General features: G+C 37.9%; 1 protein-coding gene across 7 annotated transcripts in view; it reads left to right on the forward strand.

Moving 5' to 3' along the window:
- The window catches only part of LOC105481810 (DDHD domain containing 1), a 123,098-nt gene that overhangs the window by 41,660 nt on the left and 57,072 nt on the right, over nucleotides 1–24,366 (forward strand). For 2 of the 7 annotated variants that reach the window (XM_011741553.2, XM_011741554.2), the window contains exons 2-4: nucleotides 14,702–14,875; nucleotides 15,508–15,528; nucleotides 22,445–22,546. In XM_011741553.2, coding sequence (XP_011739855.1) covers nucleotides 14,702–14,875; nucleotides 15,508–15,528; nucleotides 22,445–22,546 — 297 coding nt within the window. The remainder of the gene's footprint in view (nucleotides 1–14,701; nucleotides 14,876–15,507; nucleotides 15,529–22,444; nucleotides 22,547–24,366) is intronic. The other 5 variants (XM_011741555.2, XM_011741557.2, XM_011741556.2 and 2 more) reach the window with 3 other exon arrangements.

Genomic DNA, 24,366 nt, shown 5'->3' on the forward strand with positions numbered 1-24,366 from the left:
GTCAAGCAAAGAAATTGTACCTGAATAGCTGAAACTTTGTATTTCTGTACAACTCTGTAGTTCTGTAAAATGGATTTTAATTCAGTGTATATTACATATCAAGCATTAAGTGAAAAATTCTTGATTTGCTGCGTCTAATGTATTTTTTGGAGGGGTAATCAACTTTAAAGATAATTACCAAAACACCAAGATACCTAGCCTCCTCTTAGTAGTGCATAACAGCTTTTGCATGACCTGTACAGGAAAACTCAAAGTCTGCAGTACACAGGTCCCAAGCTGCCTTTTGTCTTTCTAATTCAGAAAAAGCCTGATGCCTCTGCTGTAAGCACGTTAACTACAGGGAAGAAGGAAGAGTCGTTATCACCAATACTTACCCAGTCCTAGCTACTGTTAAAAAAATAAATGCAAATATTTATGGGATCTAGTCTTTGCCCCAGTGGAGAAATAAATGCTTGATGGTCTAAATTATAACTTAGAATACGTTTTTCTATAAGAAAACATAAAGGATGGTTTGATGGCAACAGTGCATTAATACATTAGATATTTAATAGTTCAAGTGGGGCTGATCTGGAATTTAGACACAATTTATAGCATTAATTCTGTGAGAAATACATTCATAGTTCCCAGATGGTATGTTTACAATAAACGTTAAGAATGAATGTCTGCATTTTCCTTACTTTTCTACCTTTCTTTTCTATCTTCCTTGTCTTTCATATATCTCCTTCCCCTTTTCTTATGTTTTCTACTTATTTCTAATCCTTGCTTTCTTCTTCCCTAGAATACCAATACTCCGCCATTCCTAATTTCCCATGCTCTGTGACTTCTTTCCTCTTTAAGTCAGGTGTGGTCAGATTTGAACCATAGGCATGGCTTGGACCTAAGTGAGTAAGCTGTAGCAGCGTGGCCACATGAGGAAAGTGGTCCTTAAGACTTTCTCTGTACACATGTATGTTGCAAAGTTTAATATGAATATAAACAGTTCTCAGAAACAGACCTTTAGGAATCTTATACATAGAAACTCCCTCTTGGTGTAAGTGTAGCTTTTTATACATAAATATCTTTTTTTTTTTTTTTTTTTTTTTGAGATGGAGTTTGTCTCTTTTGTTGCCCAGGCTGAAGTGCAATGGTGTGATCTCAGCTCACCACAGCTTCGTTGGAAGCTCAACGCAGCTTCTAACGATTCTTCTGCCTCAGCCTCCCAAGTAGCTGGGATTACAGGCATGCACCACCATGCCCAGAGCTAATTTTGTATTTTTTAGTACAGATGGGGCTTCTCTATGTTGGTCAGGCTGGTCTTAAACTCCCGACCTCAGGTGATCCGCCTGCCTCAGCCTCCCAAAGTGCTGGGATTACAGGCGTGAGCCACTGTGCCCAGCCACATAAATATCTTTATTGCAAATGTATTCCTACTCACACATGAGATCCACTCAAGCATTTACAAAGTAGAAAATGGACCTTAGAACTATTTTTCAGTCAAGAAGAACCCGTGTTCTTCTTTTGATTCCAATAAAGACCATTCTTCCTAATAATTGTAATTAGGATAATTACTTAGTTATTTTCTCTTTTTTTGAGATGGACTCTTGCTCTGTCACCTAGGCTGGAGTGCAGGTGCAGTGGTGCCATCTTGGCTCACTGCAGCCTCTCCCTCCTGGGTTCAAGAGATTCTTCTGCCTCAGCCTCCCGAGTATCTGGGATTATAGGCGTGTGCCACCAGACCCAGCTAATTTTTGTATTTTTAGTAGAGACAGGGTTTCACCATGTTGGCCAGGTTAGTCTCGAACTCCTGACCTCAGATGATCTGCCCACCTCAGTCTCCTTAAGTGCTGGGATTACAGGTTTGAGCCACCATGCCTGGCTATGATAGTTACTATTATCTTTTGAGTTCTCAAGGTTTATGAAGACATAACACCTGTATCTAAGAATCCCATAGAAGGGAGGAAGACTAAATAGAATACAGTTAAGAAAAATACTGACAGATGTGTACAGAATTATTTCAGTGAAATCATAGAAGGTGATGAAAGACTTTCTTGAAGAAGTAAATATAAAAGCTAGCTAAATGTAGAAAATAAGCAAGAGCATCCCAGATAGAAGGAACAACATATGCAAATTACAGAAGTAAGAACCAGCACAACACATTCTGGGTTTTAAGGGGGAGACAGTAAATGAAGGGAATCTGAATGTATGTGCATGTACTTACATATACACTTGCTTGTGAGTAGGCATTGGGTAATGGTGGTGAGAGTGTTGTAGAGTTGAAACTAGGGATACTCAGTTTACCTAAGAGGCTTCTGAAATAATACAAGAAATGATTAGTGTGAACTCAGATAATGACTGTAGGCCTGATAAGCAAGGGATGAATTTGAAAGTGATTTAGGAGATGGAATAAACAGCACTTAGTGCACAGTTGTAAGAAGTACTTGAGGAGGTAGCATGTTGGGTGACTCCCAGTTTTCTGCCTTGGGTAGCCACCTAAATACTGTCAGCTTTCCATTCACTGTGATAGAGAATACAGGTGGAGAAACAGGTGTGTATTCTGTTTTATTCAATTTGTTTTCCAGGAAGCTAAGGGTTTCATGACTATTTGTGGTTGAACACCACTAAAGAACCTCTTGCTTGGCAGGCAAGAGCTAAATGAGAGCTAAAAATGTGCTTTTTCTATTTGAGAGTATAGGTTTGTATTATGTAGTAGAAAGAGCTTGAATGAACTTTGAACTCAAACTTTGGTTGGAATCTTGGTTCTCACATTACTAGTAGCTATGTGCCTTTAAGCAAATTATTTAGTTTCACTAAGACTTAGCTTATTCATTTGTAAAGCTGGGAGATTAATAGCCTTTTAAGATTACTGTTAAATGAGACAAACTTCTGGGTCTGGAAGATAATGGCAACTGTCCAAATCTAAATATCTCCACATATCCTCCCCAAAAGCTGTAAGAACAAAAGGACTCCACACACACATGCATACACACAAACCATACATAACTCACACTTTCAGCACTACTGAAAGACAGATAATACCATGAATTTTTAATTACCTTTATACATTCAATGGTTCCTGTTGCTGCTACAAATCTGTGAGTGGAAAGAGTTGGGTAAGGAAAGGCTTGAGAGACTGAGAAAAGAGAAGAAGAGACCAGAGGTTAAAATAAAGCACAGACAAAATCACCCTCAGAAAAAGTCCCCAACTTTGCCAAATACAAAGACAGGTCTAGGACTTGGTAATTTATGGAACTAGCTACATTAAGCTGTATGAAAGTGAGCGGGACCACAAGTAGGCAGCTTCAGAGTAGCATTGCTCCTACAAGAAGAGACAGAGAAAAGATAATACCTCATGGAGGCATGGCAGCAAGAGGAAAGAAGGAAGTGGGGATAAAATTGAGGCTTCTAGAGAAATGAAAGAGAAACAAGGCACGGCAACCCATCCCCCACCCAACAACTCCACCATAGCACCGTCCATTATAGGCGCTCCTCTTTACTAATCTGCAGAAGTGAATGCTCTTAAACTAAGAGCCCAAGAACCCTATTCACAAAATGCTGAAGAATAGAAATGAATCAAATGCTAGACAAAGCTACTTTAAGAGGAATATAGAAATTTGAATGAAAGTGTTTCAGTTGATAAAACTTCTCCCCGAAAAAGCAAATACAAAGGGAAAGGGGATCTCAGTGCTTCAACCAAATATTCTCAAATCTGTGAAAATACTACAAAAACCACAAACTTAGAAGCAGAAATCTAAACTCTGACATGAGAAAAAAAGAAGTGAAAAAGGAAGAAGTGCAACACAATTTTATTGAACGCAGGAAAGAAATTGAAGACAGGCAAAGCCATCTCAGAAGACTACAGTAATCCAGCTTTAGAGCTGTGGTTTTGCTTTTTGCAGTTTCAGTTAGCCAGTCAACCAGAGTCCAAAAATATTAAATGGAAAATTCCAGAAATAAGCAATTACAACTTGTTTTTGGTTTTGGTTTTTTTGAGACAGAGTCTTTCCCTGTCACCCAGGCTGGAGTGCAATGGCACTGTTACCAGGGGTCCTTGCTCCCAGAGCTCCCAAGATGGCGGCGGGCCACTTCCAAGATGGTGGCAAGCCTCGTGTTCTCTGACCTGGGGTTCTTAGCCTCACAGATTCCAAGGAATGGAATCTTGGGCCATGTGGTGAGTGTTAGAGCTCTATTAGAAGCCGTGGGTCATGGAAGAGAACCTTGGAAACCAGTGACTAGTGTTCAGCTCGATTAGGACGAACCCAGGCACTTAGCCGTGCAGGAACAATGGCAAACCTTTAGCCCGATTGGGAGCTGCAATGGGCGCCTCGCTTGATCAGGAGCACAGCGGGCATCCTGCCGGATCCTGAGGGATGGAAGTCAGTGACGGGTCTGCGACAGCAGCAAACAACAGTGGTGGATGGCAAACGGAAGCTCAGCTCGAGTCTTAACAAACATGGACCAGAAGAGAGGGCAGTTGCAAGATTTAATAGTGAAAACAGAGCTCCCATACAAAGGGAGGGGACCTAAAGAGGGTAGCCGTTGCTGGCTCAGATGCCTGGATTTATATTCTGATCATTGTCCCTCCCACTGTGCTCTCAGGCGATAGATGATTGGCTGTTTCTTTACCTCCTGTTTTTGCCTAATTAGCTTTTTAGTGAACTCTCTTTACTACCTGATTGGTTGGGTGTAAGCTAAGTTGCAAGCCCGGTGTTTAAAGGTGGACGCAGTCACCTTCCCAGCTAGGCTTAGGGATTCTTAGTCAGCCTAGGAAATCCAGCTAGTCCTGTCTCTCTGTCTCCCCTCTCAACAGGAAAACCCAAGTGCTGTTGGGGAGGTTGGCGGGTGACTGCTCTGCTTCCTGCTCAATTGGGGTGTAGTGGGGGTTGTGTAGTTGAGATTTCGTTAACATCAGAGCATGGGCTAGCAGGCCGGTCCAGGGGACTGTGGTAGATCTTAGTCATGGGCTATATCTGGGGCTCCATTTGAAGAACTGTTTGTAGTTTTACAGCTTTGATGTGGAAACCTTGTAGCCACAGGTAGTGAGGAAATTTAAGAGCGCTTGGGTGGCTTGATGGCACAAGGTTTCAGAACGGGCAACTAAAAGTAAATCATCCACGTACCAAAGGACAAGAGTGTCCAGGTATGAGAACTGGCTCAAGTCTTGGGCTAGTGCCTGGCCAGATAGATGGGGACTATCCCTGAACCCTTGGGGGAAAACAGTCCAGGTGAGTTGAGACGTTGGGTGCAAAGGATCTTCAAAAGCAAACAAGAATTGAGAGTCAGGATATATAGGGATGCAGCAAAAGGCATCCTTAAGGTCCAGGACTGTAAACCACTCTGCTTCCTCTGGTATTTGGGAAAGCAGAGTATAAGGGTTAGATACAGCTGGGTATAGAGGGACAGTGGCCTCATTGATAATCCTGAGATCTTTCACTAACCTCCACTATCCATTGGGTTTCTGTACTCCTAAAATTGGAGTATTGCAGGGGCTATTGCATGGTTTTACTAGGCCTTGGGCTTTTAGGTCCTTAACAATTTTTTTGAGTCCTTGTTGGGCCTTGGGTCTAAGGGGGTACTGCCCTTGGTAGGGAAATGAGGCAAGATCCTTTAGTTTAATTTGAACAGGATGGGCATTTTTTGCTTATCCATTTTGTCCCTTCTGTTGCCCAGACTTCAGAATTAATTCCTTCTTCCAGCAGGGGACAACAAACAGGTGTTCCTTCTCCTATGTTCAGGTGTATAATGGCCCCTGCTTTTACTAGAATGTCTTTCCCTAACAAGGGAGTAGGGCTTTCAGGCATAATTGGAAAAGCATGTGAAAAGAGTAAACTTCCCCAGTCACAACTTAGTGGCTGGGAGAAGTATCTAGTGACTGGCTGTCCTAGGACTCCTCAAATAGTGACAGAGCTGGAGGACAGTTGTCTGGGACAGGAGAGTGAGACTGAGAAGACCGCGCCAGTGTTCAGGAGACAGTTAACCTCCTGGCCCTCAATGGTCAAGCATATCCAGGGCTCTGTGAGGGTGATGGCATGGGCTGGTGCTTGCCCCGGGCAGCCTCAGTCCTGCTGCTGGATCATCTGGTTAGTGGCTTCTGACTCAGAGGACCCTCATCCCCTGGGGCAGTGGGCCTTCCAGTGATTCTGTTGACATAAGGGGCATGGACGAGGGGGCGGCTTATTTCTATCTGGACAATCTTTTTTAAAGTGTCTTTGTAGACCGCACTGGAAGCAAGCCCCATTAGGCATTCGATGTGCCCAGCCTTTCCCTTTTCCAGAGCCTCCAGAGTCAGCTTGCCTGAGGGCCGTGACTAAAGTGGTGGCCTTTTTTTATCCTGTTTGTCCCATTCCGCCTGCTCCTCCTGATCTCTATTATAAAAAACCGAGGTTGCCAAGTTCAATAGGGTTTCTAAGTTTTGCTCTGGGCCTCAGGCAGACCTCTGAAGTTTTTTTCTAATGTCTACAGCTGACTGAGTGATAAACTTATCCTTTAAGATTAGTTGGCCTTCAATAGAGTCAGGTGACAGAGAGGTATGCTTCCTCAATGCCTCCCTTAGTCTCTCCAGAAAGGTGGTAGGATTTTCTTCCCTTCCCGGTGTTATAGTGGACATCATTGAATAATTCATAGGCTTCTTGCTAGTTTTCCTTAGTCCTTCTAGCATGCAAGTTAGCAAATGTGTGCGGCACCAATCTCCATGTTCTGATTCTGTGTCCCAGTGAGGGTCTACACTGGGAACTGCCTGCTGGCCTGTGTGGAATTGTTCTTGTTGGAACCGAACTGTCGATTCCTTCCTGGGCAGGGGTCGCCGCGAAGGATCACCGACACGAGATTCACAGCAGAGAGTTATTTATTACTAGCGCGCTAGGGTCCCAAGCTCTAAGTTGGCCCTGGGACCCCGACTGCTTGTTACAGGCTGTTTATATAGGCAAACACAAGTTCAAACACAGCTTATGGCGCGAAATTCAAACAAAGCTTATGGCGCAAAATGATTGGGTCTAGCTATGGCCTGAGCAAGGTGTCTTATGCTAACTGGTTAGAGCAGGACCTTATGAGGTTTTTTCCTGGAGTTGTTGATTCCGGGAACTTCGAGGCAGGGTGGGACCCCATGAGGTTGTTTCCCAGAATTGGCAGGGTGGGACCCTATCAGGGTGGGTCCCTATCGAGGCAGGGTGGGACCCTATCCAGAGCCACCTGGTGTTAATTTTTTCTATATGAGGCCTAGTTTCTAAGTTTTATGAGGCCTAGTTTCATTTTCTTTCCTCTGTTATCATCCTGTCATTGACCTGACTGAGATAACAGAGATCGCCAAACTCTCGGGCTGCAGTTATGGTGGCACTTTTCTTATTTGGGGTTAGTGTCTGATTTAGCAGTAACATTGTATCTCTCCATGTCATATCAAAGGATTGTCCTAACCCTTGTAAAACATCATTATAGCCATCAGGGTTATCTGAGAATTTACCTAGGTCTATTTTAATTTCCTTTAAGTCTGAGAGAGAGAAAGGCCCTACATGCACTCTGCTTGGGCCAAATTCTCCTCCTCCTACTGCTTGGAGAGGGCATAATCGGGGAATATTGACATTCTTTGGTTCATCATTTACCCCTTTGTCTATCTCCTTTTGGACTGTTTGGGTTGAAGGGCGGGGGTCTTTATTAGTTGGGGAAGGAGTCAGGGGGACACCAGGGTAGGGAAGTAGACTCTGAGGGCTTCCTGTAGGGCATAAATCACACTTTTTACATAATTGCGAGTTGTCTTTTAATGAAAAGAAGGTTTGTACATACGGCACTTCACTCCACTTGCCTTCTTTTCTACAAAAGAGGTCTAGCTGTAAGATGGTGTTATAGTTTATATTTCCCTCAGGAGGCCAGGTTTCTCCCTCTTGAAGAGGATATCATGGCCAGGCGGTACTGCAGAAGAATATAATTCATTTCTTTCTTAGCATCTGATGGTCAAATTGGTCCCAGTTCTCCAGAATACATCTTAGGGGCGTTTTTGCCTTGGGGGGAACGTTTCCCATCTGAAAAAAGAGCATAGAGATGCCAGCACCCCTAGTCATTTTCCGATGAGCATTAGTCCTAGATCATCCTCTATGGTCCTAATGCTTATTCCTTTCCAGGGTGCGTAACCACCCATGGACCTCTGCTTATCGGATTAGTTATGCTCACCAATGTAGTAGTCCTATACCCCTTTTCCTCATTTCTTGACCACAAAGAAAGGGGTCCAGGCTGTTGGATTCTAGTGGTCCTTTACCAGCGTGCCCAACATTGCCTTTGTGCTCAGGGGTGAGTCCTAGAGCTGGGCTGGGTTCCGGAGTATTTCGTAAAACCCAGCCGCCCCATCAAGATGCATTCCCATAAACAACAGTTCTTATACAAATTCGTTTCAGAGAGAATGTAGGTAACCTTTTGAGTCAGGATTGAGATATCTTTTTTTGATTCTGTAAGTACTTTAAGGCTTGGCTGAGTGCAAACAGCTCACGCCTTTAAGCAGACCAATTATTTGGCAATTTTTCTAACTCTGCTTCCACAAGAGTCTCCCTATCAATTACTGAATACCCATTTTGGTTTTTCCCTCAATCACGTGGGAGGAACCATCTACCATCCTGTCCTGAAGGGAGTTCCTAAGTCTGGTCAGACCTTTGTATGGTAATTAAGATTTAAATCCCCTGTTAGGAAATCTACTGGATTCAGGGAATTATCAGTGGTTAGTGTTAAATTACCTTTTTTTAAACAGAATAGCCCCATACTTTAAGATTTTTGAGTTAATAAGCTACCTTTTTGATTTTTTGACTTAGAATAATTCTGAACTAGGAAGCTCACAGTGAGGTTTCCTCTAAGTTACTTTTCTACTTTCTTCTGTTAGCAAAGCAGTTGCCGCTACAGATTGAATGCAAACGTAGGTTACTACGTTAAGGATTTTTGATAGGAAAACTACAGGTTATCAGTGGTCTCAGTGTTTTCAGGCTACGCCCTTGTTTACACTGACAACAAGGTAGTATTGGAGTGTTACAGGGTCACGGAGAAGACCTTCAATTATCAATTATAGTTTTAAATTTACCCTGGCTTTTAAAGGAATAGAGCACACTGGTTTTATTTACTATTTCTTTCTCTTTCTCTCTTTGTCTCCCCATCTCTCTCTCTCTCCTCTGTCTCTCTTTCTCCTCCGTCTCTCTCTCTCCTCCGTCTCTGTCTCCTCCATCTCTCTCTCTCCCCTCCGTCTCTCTCTCTTTCTCCTCCATCTCTCTCTCTCTTTCTCTTCCGTGTCTCTCTCTTTCTCCTCCGTGTCTCTCTCTCTCTTTCTCCTTCGTGTCTCTCTCTCTCTTTCTCCTTCGTGTCTCTCTCTCTCTCTCTTTCTCCTCTATCCCTCTCTCTCCCCTCCTCTTAGCCATTACAAACTTGGGGCCCTGGCAAGGGTGGTAGGGAACGGGTCCCACATAACTGCCCATGTCGAGAGCTGTATACCTAAATCCGGAGGGACACCAGGGATAAGAATCCCTGGGTTTATAGCCTAGATGCCTAAGGACACAGCGTAGAGCTTCCTTAGATCCCTTTGGAGATACAACTTGCTAGAGGAATTGAAAGTCTGAACCATTAGTACCTAGGAGGCAGGGATCAGAGAAAGTAGATTCAGAGGTAAGGAGAATTTTAGGGCTACACTTTCAAGAAAGTCATGGTCGGGACCCAGGGTATGGGTCAGAAGGAAAGGTAGGGGTGCACGCACGGGTGACTGCTGAATAGAGACTAGCCATGATCTCAACCAGTTAATGCCAGGAGTTCGGGACAACAGCTTTCTGCCTGTGGTCGGCCCTGGGCTTCCCCAGGAAAATTGAAAGCGGAAGCTGATTCTAGGCAGACCAATGCTCCCAACCCAGAAGGGCTGGGGGTTGTTAGAAAGCCTTTCCAAAGATAGCCTCACACCTGAGTCTTAAGTCCGGCAGCCACACTAATCGTTTTTAATGGCCAACAGGTGCCCGGTATTTTCTCCAATTCTAAGGAAGAATAGGACAGAATAGCAAGCGAAAGTGGTCCAATATTACCGTTTTGGAGGTCCCTTCCTGGTCGCCAAATATCGGGGATCCTTGCTCCCAGAGCTCCCAAGATAGTCGTGGGCTGCTTCCAAGATGGTGGCAAGCCTCATGTTCCCTGACCTGGGGTTCTAGGCCTCACAGATTCCAAGGAATGGAATCTTGGGCCATGTGGTGAGTGTTAGAGCTCTATTAGAAGCCATGGGTCACGGAAGAGAACCTTGGAAACCAGTGACTAGTGTTCAGCTAGGTTAGGATGAACCCAGGCACTTAGCTGTACAGGAACAACGGCAAGCCTTTAGCCCAATTGGTAGCGGCAGTGGGCGCCTCACTGGATCAGGAGCACAGCGGGCACTTTGCCGGATCCGGAGGAATGGAAGTCAGCGGTGGGTCTGCGATGGCAGCAAACAGCAGTGGTGGACAGCAAGCAGAAGCTCAGCTTGAGCCTTAATTAAGGACTAGAAGAGAGGGCAGTTGCAAGGTTTAATAGAGTGAAAACAGAGCTCCCATACAAAGGGAGGGGACCCAAAGAGGGTAGCCCGTTGCTGGCTCAAATGCCTGGGTTTATATCCCGATCATTGTCCCTCCCACTGTGCTCTCAGGCAATAGATGATTGGCTATTTCTTTACCTCCTGTTTTTGCCTAATTAGCTTTTTGGTGAGTTCTCTTTACTACCTGATTGGTCAGGTGTGAGCTAAGTTGCAAGCCCCATTTAAAGGTGGATGCAGTCACCTTTCCAGCTAGCCTTAGGGATTCTTAGTCGGCCTAGGAAATCCAGGTAGTCCTGTCTGTCAGCATGATCTCAGCTCACTGCAACCTCCGCCTCCCGGGTTCAAGCAATTCTCCTGCGTCAGCCTCCCAAGTAGCTGGGACTATAGGTGTGCACCACCACGCCTGGCTGATTTTTGTATTTTTAGTAAAGACGAGGTTTCACCATGTTGGCCAGTCTGGTCTCAAACTCCTGACCTCAGGTGATCCTCCTGCCTCAGCCTCCCAAAGTACTGGGATCACAGGCATGAGCCACTGTATCCAGCCACAGTTACAAGTTTTAAATTGGATGCTTTTCTGATTGGTGTGATGAAGTCTCCAGCCATCTTGCTCCATCCTGCCCAGGATGGGAGTTTTTCCTTTGTCTAGGATATGCAACTGTTTATGCCACTAGTCCATTAGTCATTTAGTAGCTGTCTCGGTTATCATATCAACTGTGGTGGTTTTGAAGTGCTTGTGTTTAAGTAGCCTTTATTTTATTTAATAATGGCTCCAAAGTGCAAGAGTAGTGATGCTAGCATATGGTTGTAATTGTTGGGTTTTATTATTAGTTGTTGTTAATCTCTTATTGTGCCTAATTTATAAAGTAAGCTTTATCATAAATACATGTATATTACAAAAACATTATATATAGAGTTCAGTACTATTTAAGGCTTCAGGCATCCAGTGGGGGTCTTGGAATGTATCCCCCACGGACAAGGGGGGACTACTATATATTAATTACAAGGTGCCAATAGGAGAATAGATTCAAATAAAAAACTAATAAGAGCCATTGATAAAAGGAAGGAAAACAACCAAGAGAATGTAAAAGATAGTTTAAATTCAATACAGACAAAAGAAGACCTAACATACTTAAAATTGGAGTCCCTGAAGAAGAAAAGCAAATCACTAGAACAGAACTAATTAAACCCTAACTCAAGAACACTTTTCAGAAATAATAGGAAATTTGAAATTTTACGTATTAAAAGGCCCCATCATGGACAGATTAATACAGAACAGCTGAGTCATAGCCTAGTAAAACTATTAGATTTTAAAGACTTTTTTCCTGGACCTCTTGAGAGGGGAAAAAAGATTATATTATTTAAAAGGCTGACATCAGATTCCTTAAGAACAATATTCTTTTTTTTTTTTTTTCTGTCTCCCTCTGTCACCCAGGCTGGAGTGCAGTGGCATGATCTTGGCTCACTGCAACCTCCACCTCCCCGGTTCAAGTGATTCTCATGCCTCAGCCTCCTGTAGCTGGGATTATAGGCATGCACCACCATGCCCAGCTAATTTTTATATTTTTAGTAGAGATGGGGTTTTGCTATGTTGGCCAGGCTGGTCTCAAACTCCTGGCCTCAAGTGATCCACCTGCTTCAGCCTCTCAAAGTTCTGGGATTACAGGAATGAGTCGCTGCGCCTGGCCTAGAACAATATTCAAAGGAAGGCTACGGTGGAGCACCATTTTTAAAAACTCAAAGAAATAAAGCACAAGCTAGCCAACCTGTCTTTAGAGTATCAGATAAACAGTTTGAACACACACGAATTTAGGAAATATGTGGTGATAATTTACTATATTTAAATGTAGACCCAAGGCTTAAAACAGTGCCGGGGACATAGGTATAATTTTTATATGTTCTGACAAAGTAAAAAGAATAAAACTAAAAATAAATGGGTGAACAGAGAAAGAGAGATAGAATTAAGGTCATTCTCCACAATATAGGTAATAAATGAGAGTCATACAATACCATTTAAATGGATTGACCAGATAATAAAAGGTAAAGTAAGCAAAAAGGAGATTTGGGTTACTCTAAAACACATACATACACACACACACACACACACGCCGCCACCACCACAGAGAGAGAGAGAGAGAGAGAGAGAGAGAGAGAGAGAGAGAGAGAACCACTGGAACAAAAAATTAGAATTTTCCTAACTACCAAAAGAAAGTACAAAAAAAGCAAAAATAGCAGAAATACAACATAAAGAAAAAAAAGAATAAGTGTGAATAATAAACATGGTAACTATATAGAGTTGAGTTCAAATATGTCAATCATATTAGTAAACATAAATGGGCTTAACTCATCTATTAAAATAAAAAGATTTCAAATGGCTTTATAAAGCAAAACCCAATTCTATGCCTTACATAAGGGACATATAAAACAGTGATTCCAGCCATCAAAAATAAAGGAATATGTAAAGATATTACAGGCAAATGGAAAAAATAAGAAATCAGGAGTTTCCATTTTGATAAAGTAGAATCCAGGCAAAAACTATTCAGTATAACAGTATGTTTATAGTGGTTAAAACCATAATTCACAATGAAGTTATAATATTTTTTGGTATCTAGGTACCAAATGACACAGCAAACACCTAAATATACCAGAATCACTGTAGCAGAATATAGGAGAATGCAAGTAGCAATAGAAACACATAATAGAAAATTTTAAATACATCGCAGTACAAATCTGGTATGACGAGATGTTTCAAGATCATCTAGTGTATTTCTTGTCTCAAACTTGAAGTTTAGCCATTTTTTTTCAAGGACTCTTGGTTTCTTTTAATGGGAAATGATATTTACAGTTCACAATCTTTGTATTAGGAGTGTTCACTTATACTGGGTTTGTCTTCAATTCTAGGCCTTTACTAGGACCTTTTTTTCAAAGAGAAAATACATCATTAGTCCATACTGAAATTTTTCGTTAAAATTTATGATTACAAGCTTTTTTATTTGATTTTTATACTTGTATCTCTTTTGTTTTATGCTTAAAATCTAGGTTCCTAATGATATTAATAAAATTAATACATTCATCTTAACCTACAGTTTCAAATTAGTAATACAAATAGTATTACTGACAATATGGTTATTGCAAAAGGTTTAAGATGTTTGCTGTTCTTTTTCTCCATATTTTATTTCCAAAGATGTATGTGCAAATGACAGAGTTTTAAATTCACTTGAAATAATTTCTCTTTGTGTGATTAAACTACCAGCATTCTACATGATTAGATTCATTTGTTTCATTTTGCTTTTTACTTTTAGGGTTTTGTTATTTTTATTTTATTTTTGCTATATTAAAAAAAATCGTGTTAAAGAATTCAAGATAGCTTAGCTGACAGTTGTGGTTTATTTTAAATAACAACTAGAAGTCTTAGGTTTCTAGGGATAGTGTTTAATCAAAAGTTAGCCAAGAAAAATTTTTTTTTCCCTAAAGTAGATTAAATATTTGCTAATATAATAGTTTCATTTATCTTGTATACTTACTAGAAGCCTCTAGTCTCCAAGACAGCTCTAAAAAGTGCCACACACTACTACCACACACACTATTTCTAAACACTATTCTGGATTTTATATTAATATTTTCTAAGACATTGGAACTATCATCAGAGCCTTGCATGAAACTCATTTTAACGCCTTAGGCTGCTAATTTTGGTTACTCAGAGTCTCAATTATATACATAGCTGCTCATCTATTTTTCTAGTGCTAAAGTGATTTTTAGGTGTAATATTTAATATAAGTAAAAGTATATGCTATAGAATATGATACACTCTGGCTCAAAATCTGGATTTTAAAACTTTAAATGGGCCAGGCGCAGCGGCTCATACCTGTAATCCTAGCACTTTGGGAGGCCAAGGTGGGCGCATCTCTTGAGCCCAGGAGTTTGAGACTGGCCTGGGCAACACAGCAAAACCACATCTCTACCAGAATAATATAAAAATTAGCCTGGAAGATCAAGGCTGTAGTGAGCTGTGGTCACACCACTGCACTCTATCCTGGGCAGCATAGAGCAAGATAAATATCTCAAAATAAATAAATACAAATAAAACTTTATATGATTGTATTGCGTCATGAAAATCTGTTTTTGTGACAGCAGTAGCAAAATATAAGATTGTAGATACTATGTCTCTTTTGAAAATTGAATCTTAAAATGTATAATTCTGTGATTTTTCTTTTTCAGAGGCTGATAAAATACCAGTAATGCGTGGACAGTGGTTTATTGATGGCACTTGGCAGCCTCTAGAAGAGGAAGAAAGTAATTTAATTGAGCAAGAACATCTCAATTGTTTTAGAGGCCAGCAGATGCAGGAAAATTTTGATATTGAAGTGTCAAAATCCATAGATGGCAAAGATGGTAAGATCGATTGATACATTTAATATATTCTACAAACCAAGTAAGTTGTTGATAAAGTTTAGAGTAGTTTGTGAATTTGACATAATAATTCAGGAGGTTTAGAATTAGAAAATTTGATTTTTTTAAACATTTGATTATTCTAGAATTTAAAAATTAACTGCTATAAATATCTGAACTATCTCAATTTTTATTTTAATATGTATGGTCAGTGTCATGATATTAACACAGTTTACTATAAATGTACAAATTGTTACAATGTACTCCCTATTTAATCTTTTTTAGTAATTTTTTAGTTAACAAAGGAAATTGAACTTAACCAAAAAATTCCTTGTCATTATATCAAAAGACAAGTTTCATTAATATTTCAGTGTTCTTTTCCTGAAGTTCAAAAAAAAATCTTTAATTATCTTTGTGTATCTCTCAGCTATCCCCTATTGAAAACCGTATCAAGTTTTAATTTGGAACAATCTACTCCTTACATTTCTTTATTCAGCACTTGCATATTTTTGTAACAGTTAAAAATACTATATAATAGGCAAGATTGCCACGTTTTCATTATGTGTCTAAATCTTGAGTAAACTTCAAAATATGTGGTAAAGTTAAAAATACTTCTATTGTTCCATTTACTGCAGGCAGTGGGATCAGCTATTCTGGTGAGTATAACTGTACAGGTAGATTAGAATTTGTAGTTTTCTCTGAAGTTTTTCTTCTAAAAGCGTTTCTTCATCCATGCTAGCCTTTATTTGGGAGGTTTCTTGACAAGCTCTGCTGAATCCAGTGAATTAAAATATGAATTTATTTTTTTCCTGTCCCCTCCTAAAACATCTCTAAGGCAGAAAAACTTAATATTGATCAGATAATTTACAGAATGAAGCTTGAAAAAGACGAATTATGTGGTTGGAAGTAATTGTTTATATGACATAATTAATGTCAACAGTAAGCTTTAAGTTGGCAGGGGATTTTTTTTTTCTTATTGTTAGTAACATTCCATGTTTTTTCTCTCTTTCACTCTTTGCTCTCTCTTACCTCTCTGAACATATGTATATATTTGTCACAAGAATCTGTGTAGTTTAGCTTATATCAAAGTAAAATATCATTTACATCTAGTTGGTTAAAAGTCTACATGACTGAGGAAAACTTGTGACTTCTGAATAAATTGGCAATTAAAGCTAACAAATTTATATAATAATAGTTGTCTGTTATGTGCCAGATACCGTACTCTGGAAATTCTAAATATATTATTTTCCTAATCTATAGAATCAAATATGTCGTCATTTCACTGTAAAATGTAAAGGTTCTTATATATCAATAAATAAGGAGCAGCCCAGTATAGGAGCTGTTTCTGCAGATTGCCATGTAATACTTTGATCTCCTCATAGCAAAAATAGAAAGTTTTGTATGTTTGTGATCTTATGGTAGTGACTGAAATATTTTATAACTTCTCATCACTATTGATCAGAATAATTTAAAAAGTATACTTCATAGTATTTGAATGGCAAACCTTTTATCATAAAATAATCTTACTGCCATTGGAGAAGTCTGACTTCCAGATTTTTTTTTCTGTCTATTAGTTCTCCTAAGTCTTCTGCCACAAAAAATGTCAATTTCACCATCACAAACCCAGTTTAGTCACCTGAATTTCTTATTATTAATGCATGAAAAAAATCCAGGAGCTTGGAGGAAAAAGAGGATGGGTATGAAAAATACAAGTAGATGGTTCCCCTTTCTCATTCTGTGTTCAGAACTTCTTTTTTTCCGTTTGCTAAGTCATCCTGTGGAGATTAATCATCAGCTCTGTTTCATCTCTAGATTCTACCTGTTTCTAATCTTGTTTTTTACTACAATAAAAATTCAAATTTAATATGTCCTTTTTACTTCTGCTTCCTGCCTAAATGTTAAATGTAGCAAGATACTTCAGTTTTTCTGAAAGTGTTTGAATTTAAATAAGACTGGTGTAAGAAGATGGTTTATTTGTGTGAGTACATTTTTTAGAATGTCTTTGCATATGTGTATGTGTGAGTGTATATGTCAGTTCTAGGGTAGCAATCTCTCGGATATTGTAATTTTTTTATCTTTATGGATATACATGGAGTACTAGAATTTTAATTAGTAATGGAAAATTATTAAATTAGTAGAACATTTTTGCATTGTAATCTTTCCAAAATGATTCTTTGAGGTTCATTAGAAGAAAAAAATTTTTATAGTGTACTGTAGCATATAAGATTCAGCATGTTCTGTTATTAGCAAAGATACAACTGAACATATCTTTGAACATATCTTTGTCATAATTTTTAGTCACTTTATTTTTATTCAGTATTAAACATATTTATATCTTGTGACATTTGACTTTGAAAATTATGGGAAATTGCGTAGTACATTTGAAATTAATAACAAGTCTTAAGGAAAGAACATTTGCTATCCAAAGACCACCATTGTTGGGAAAATAATTCAAACTTATAACTACAAAGACTAAAAAATATTATAATCTTTTTAATGTACTGTTACCTCTAAGCTTCTGAAATTTTATACTTCATTAGTTTGAGGGAGGAAAATATCCTTTCCACCTAAATTTTCTCATGTATAAAGCCTTGACTATTCATATTGTCAGATTTTGAATGATCCCATGTGTAGTAATGTGGTAGGCACTTTTGTGAGAGAAATTGACAAGGTTTCTACCCTCAAGGAGTTTTAAGCCTATTAGAGTAAACAAAGTCAACAGATGAAAACAGTTACAAAAGAGTAACTACAAGAAGTCATAGTATTAGACAGTCAATATTACATATTCTGAAAAGATACTTGGAATAAAGTGAGTAGATAATCACAGTGCAGTGGAATTATTCACATAAGGCTTTCTGGAAAAACCTCACTTAATAATTTAAAACATTTAAAAATACTATATTCAGGGATATTTATTAAATGCTCTAGGGAATATCAAAGAAACTAATAGTTCTTGCTGACAGGGACATTAAAATAAATAATAATTCCTTTTTCTTCCGACCTTGGCTGTTTGGTTAGGGTTGTTCTTGCCACAAACAGATTAGATGTACAGTCGTCCCTTGGTATTTGTAGGGGATTGGTTTTAGGTGCACCGGCCCCCCCCCCGCCCCCACCACCAGATAACAAAATCTGAGGACATCCAAGTCCCTTTAATAAAATGGAGTGGTATTTGCATATGACCTATGAGCATCCTCTTGTATATTTTATTTTTATTTTATTTTATTTTTTGGAGACAGGGTCTTGCTCTGTCACCCAGGCTGAAGTGCAGTGGCATAATCACAGCTCACTGCAGCTTCTAACTCCCGGGCTCCAGGACACTCCCACCTGAGCCTCCCAAGAAGATGCACACTACCACACCAGGCTAATTTTTTTTTTCTTTTAATTTTTTGTAGAGACAGGGTCTCACTATGTTGCCCAGGCTGGTCTTGAACTCCTGGGCTCAAGTGTTCCTCCTGCCTCAGGCCCCCAAAGTGCCAGGATTACAGGTGTGAGTCACTGTGCCCAGTCCTCTCTTGTGTATTTCAAATAATCTCTAGATTATTTATGACACCTAATACTGTGTGATGCCATGTAAATAGTTGTATGCTGTATTGGTTTTTGATTGATAATATTTTTTATTTTTTTTTTAATTTTTGTCCCCAAATATTTTTGGTCTGTGGTTGGTTGAATCTGCAGATCAGGGATGCCAACTGTATTTAATATTTTCCTCTTTATTAACTTCCCTTACTAATCTCAAAATGAGCATTGAATTAACAAGACATGAAAATTTGGCACACTATGTAGTTCTTTGTAGCATACAAATAAAGATACCCCACAAAAAGATAATGACTTTGTGATTTCAATACTTTAATCCAAACTTAGTTCTCTGTGAGAGTTAAAATGAAAATTGATTTTCTTCTTACCCTACCTCCTGGGCTAGAAAATGTTTATCTAGTAGTTTAACAAATGAAAGCCTATTGTTTCACTTGGGATGAAACATAAAAATAGAAATCAAGACTTCAACAAGTAATTTGGTAAACATTAATACTTAAATCTGCTAGATTAGTGTTTCACTCATTTTACATCTTACCTATCCAAACTTGCATAGTAATCAGTAAAAAATAGGTTGAACTGCCAGGAGGCGGAGCTGGCAGTGAGTCAAGATAGCGCCACTGCTCTCCAGCTTGGGCGATAGAGCGAGACTCCATCTCAAAAAAAAAAAAAAGGGTTGAACTGAATGGGTAAGTGCAGCACATCACTCTGCCCAAAAAGTGAGTAAACTCAATTCAGTCGTGAGAAAACTTGTACTGAGGATGGTTTTACAAAATAACTGACTGACCAGCATTCTTCAAAAGTGTCAAGGTCATGAAAGACAAGTAAATACTGAGGAATTTGTCACAGAATAGAGTAGACTAAGGAGACATGACAACACAACACAATGTGGTACCCTGGATTGGATCGTAGAACAGAAAAAGATACTAGTAGAAAAACTAGAGAAACCTGAATAAAGTCTGTGTATTAGTTAATAGTATTGTACCAGTGTTAATTTCTTAGTTTTGTTAATTATACTATAGTTATGCAAATTGCTAACATTAGGGGAAGCTGGATGAAGGATATGTCATAGCTCCCTGTACTATTTTTGCTATTTTCTGTTAAGTCTAAAATTACTCTAAATTACAAAGTTTAAGTCTAGTAGAAGGATTCAAATGAAATACTAAAAAATATTCAATTAACCCAAAATTAACCAAGAAAAGAGGAACAGAGATACAAAAAACAGGTGGGACAAAGAGAAAAATAAGTGGAAAAATGACAGACCTATTCACCCATATCAGTAACAACAAATATAAATGTATTTGTATATATAAGATAGTTAATACTCCAATTAAAAGGCAAAGTGACAGATTGTTTGAGAATGCAAGACCTGACTATAAAAATCACAGATAGATTGAAAGTAAAAGATTGGAATTTTTACAGTTCCAGGTAATTTCAGGTGCCATAGCAGCACAGGTGTTGGTGTCTCTGTAAAGATTTATGACATTTAACAAGCTGATGGATGAAGTATGTATTCCTATCACTGTAGCTGAATAAATTTACCCCATACTGTGAAGATAGCATTTCAAAGCTCAATTAAAAAGATGGATGGGTGCTCACCTTCTAACTAGCTTTCCTTTTCTCCTCTCTTTGGTGACTAAGAGGATTCCCACCTTCTAGCTTTTAGTTATTATTTAATTTTTATAAATTTATCTAGCTTTATTTCTCTGAGGTCCAAGAAATATTGCCAGGAATTTTCTCATTATAGTTGGCAGGTTTGACATGTGTAAGACTGCTTCCCTGGGGTTGGAATTTTTCAGGTTGCCAGCTTTGCTAAAGGGAAAAGTTAGTTTTTCTGTTGTAGGAATTAGTATGTCAGCAGCAGCAGTAACCCTCTTTTCTAGTGCTTTCAGAATGATATAATGCAGAAAGTTTCCTTAAGATATAGTAAGGAAATTTATTGGAAATATTTTTGGTATTTTAAATCTTTTTCATTGCTATGTAAGACTTTAACATATTAAAATTTTAAATGTTAGCATTAATCAGCATTTGCAGTTGTGTTTTGAGTTTATGCATCTTTTGCTAATGCTACGTAAGAATTTCTAACTAAAAGTTTATTTTTAAAAAAGAAAATTAAATAGTGCTTTCTGGCATTTGAATTTTCTTTAACAGTGATCTTTGTTTGGATCGATAGTAAACTTTTTTTCCTCTACTGTACTTATCATAGTACCCCTAATTCTGTGCTTTGGGTTGAAAAAATTAAGCTCTGTATGCTACAGGATGTGTAATAAATAAAGCAAATGACTTTCAAGTGAAAATAAGAATTATATTTGAAAAGAAAGAACCATGTCTATTTAATTTTGTGAAAAAGTTTTAAATACGTTTCTCTGGAGGATGAAAAAAAGTTTTTCTTTGTTTCTCCGTGTATCGGGGTGTTTTTTTTTTAATCCTTAAATTATACTGTTGTTTTAGAGAAGAAAGCCTTCATTTGTGTATCTTGGCTAGCTTTCTGAAAGCGTTTACATAATTTTAAAACGTGGTCAAATGGTCCATATATTTCCCATTTCGTTCTCCTTTAATAATATGGAATTAGTTCACGTTAGTTTTACTACCAGATCTACAAAATCTAGTTTTTGTTTCAAGCAGTAAAGTATCAAGTTTATGTCAGTTTGGTTTACTTTGATATATTAGCATCTTTTTCCTAATGAATTTTTTGTTTAAAACTGTTTCCTGGTCTAAGTGGTACATCTGCTCCTCAGTAACTGACCAGAAGGCACATGAAAGAAGAAACATTTTCAGTGAAGAAAAGTGCATCAGTTGTCATTTTCTACCTCTCCATGACAAGGAAATGTTTTTATAATCCTGGCGTAGCAATCCAGCTTTTAGTTCTAGTTTACAGTTTTTGTAGCCATCTGATTACATATAGATATAGTTATTAAGTGTCTTGTAAGCATTTCTCAATTACTTTTATTACACAAATCTTTGCATATACTATATCTGCATATTCAACAGATTTGTTACATTTCTAGTATTATAAAACAGGAATTAAGTATTTTTGTATTTGAGCAGTATTTAACCTTCAAATGTCACATTAATATAGAAGGGAGTGAGGATGAAAATCAAATGTATTTGAACATAAATTTGAGCTAATCATAAAGATTCTGTAATTTATTAACTGGTGAGAAACTAATTTGTAAGGTTCAAGTTCAAGTGAACTTTTAAATAATTGCTTGCTTAAAATATAAACAAATTTATATAACTACCAAAATTTGACAGGGAAAATGTTGACTTTAAGGTTATCTACTGATTTGCCAAATATCAAGTCTGTGCCTCGCTTTACTCTACGTTGTCTGTTTAGTGCTTACAAGTTGTCACAGCATACATTTTTACTAATGACTTTTTTCATTATTTTATTACAGTCTTTTCAAAGGCAAAGTTAAAAAGCAGAGCTTCCAGTTTGATTTTTGTTTTTTAGTAAAAGTTTTGTTTTTTAAAGTCTTTTAATAACTTGAATGGAGTTGAGAAAAGAATTTTTTTTTTCCCCCTAAGGGAAGGTTCCATTATACTTCAGTAGTGGAAAGCATCTAGTAGAATGTATGTTGTGGTATCTTCTCAGAAAGGCTGCATTAGATATGTAAAATGTTATTTATTGCATTCTCAATTTGTACATCAGCTGTTGGCTATGTCAGTCACAAATTTGGTGAGAGTAAATAACCTTAGTATTGTAAAGATGGAGTTTATAAATCTCTTAGCATTTGAAAATGTTATGTTCTTTTTAAAAAATTCTTTCTATGCAAAGACATTAAACATGATAATCACAGTTGTTTTTAATAAATTTAGATATCATTTGCCTTTTTTCTTTCAGTAAAGGTACAGCAGCTATTTGATAAACATTATACTAATGTTTTGCTTTACCGATTCTTAGAAATTATATAAATAAAGCATTTAGAATAATGTTTTTCAAATACAACTTGTTTTTTAAAGTTAATACTAGAACAAAAAGGCAAAATGGCAAATCTCATTTAAAATTTACTTTGAAGCTCAGTGTTTTTGCTTTCTTAGTTGTCTACCACCTCCCTCCCTTCTCCCTCCCTTCTCTGTTCAAATGGAGAAGATATAAGGAGAGTACAGATGCGGCAGGTCTTAAACGAAAGCGTTCCCAAGGTACAGTAATTGTAGTTTTATTTCTCCATGTAGTTATATTCCTGGCTTATAGCATTCAGTTGCATTTAAAGCAAAGAAAGTATTAGTTTTTTAAAAATGTGTCCATTGTACTATTTTGTTTACTGCTACTTTATTATGTGTATAAATATTGGTAAACAGTGTATGTAGTCCAGTAACAGGATGTTCAGATGTTCCCCAACATTAAAATGGTTTACTTTAAGATATGTGGATGATTTAAGGAGGAAAAGCATTTTTCTGGCTTAACATTAATCTCTAAATATCTTGGTCTTATAGTTTAACGTTTTAAGCATCTGTTGCTCACAACTATTTTAACAAAAATGTGGTTTAGAAACATACAAAAGCTTGAAGTCATGGCATGGATCAGATATGTAATTAGAAAAGTGATTGTTAAACCCTTGCAAAAGGTTTTTTTTAGTTTATGAAAAGTTGTTTTATTTAAAAAGCTGACCTTATTATTTTCTTTGGAGCTGAAGATATAATTTATGTTCATTATGTTAATTGAATCTTGATCTGGTGTACAGTGTTAGTAATGTGCCGTGGCAGGTAAGTAAAATATAAATTGGTTTTTCATAGATTTTTGAAATTGCATATTTAATATAACTAAGAAGTACTGTTCCTTATAATGTCATTGTATCCTAGTAGGCAATAGGTTTTCATAAAAATGTCTTATGATCATAGATCTTGACCAGAGCTATATTTTTTTATATTTAGCTTGAGGTTATTTTCAGCCCATCTTTAAATCAGAAGAGTTAGACTCTGCCTGTAGCTAACTCTGTGGCAGGTCAGTTTATGTCTTTGTACCTCTGTATTTTTGTAAGTAAAATGGGAGATAATATTTTGCCTTGAAAGAATTTTAAGAAAATAAATCAAGCATAAAATTCTTTAAGAAAGAATAAAATTCTTTTAAGAATTTTAAGAAAATCTGAAGATGGGTATGTTAATTTTTTCTACCTATATACCAGAGCTATAAAGGAAAAGCTTGAGGCCCTCAAAACATAAGAATTATCAAATTATGAATTGATGGATATGTTTTATCAATTTTTTTACTACTTCCACAAACATTGCTGTATTTGTGGTATATGTGCCAGACACTGTGATAGGATATTCTTTTTGGTGCTAGGGATATAAGAAATGATCAAGACACAGTCCCTGGCTCCTGGGACTTACGAATTCCTAAAGAATATAGGTTCAGAGTTTCTTTCATTTTCGCCAGGCATATCCCCAGTTACAGAAATGCAGCAACCATACTGGTTTGTTTGTTTGTTTGTTTGTTTGTTTTTTGGAGACAGGATCTCTCTCTCTGTGTTGCCTAGGCTGGAGTGCAGTGGCATGATCATAGCTCATTGCAGGCTTGACCTCCTGGGCTCAAACGATCCTCATGCCTCAGCCTCCCAAGTAGCTGGAACCACAGGCATATACCACCATGCTCAGCTGATTTTTTTAGTTTTTATGTGGAGATGAGGCCTCACTGTTGTTGCCCAGGCTGCTGTCAAACTCCTGGGCTCAAGTGATCCTCCTGCCTCAGCCTCCCAGAGTGCTGGATTATATGTGTGAGTCAATGCACCCAGCCAACCATATTGATTTGAACATCGTGGCAGAAAAACATTTCCTTAATTCTGTATACTAAAATATCTTTCAGTTTTGGATTTGTGCTATGATGAGCAATATCCGGTAATTATTGGCTTCACCATCCATTCCAAAAATACCTCATTTTCTAATAGATTATTCTTTTCCCAGTTTAAAGGTAAATTTTTTTCCCCTGAGTCTTATTTTGTCTAGCACTTAGTGAAATTTTTACA

Source organism: Macaca nemestrina, chromosome 7, assembly GCF_043159975.1.
Source record: "Macaca nemestrina isolate mMacNem1 chromosome 7, mMacNem.hap1, whole genome shotgun sequence".
Lineage (NCBI taxonomy): Eukaryota > Metazoa > Chordata > Mammalia > Primates > Cercopithecidae > Macaca > Macaca nemestrina.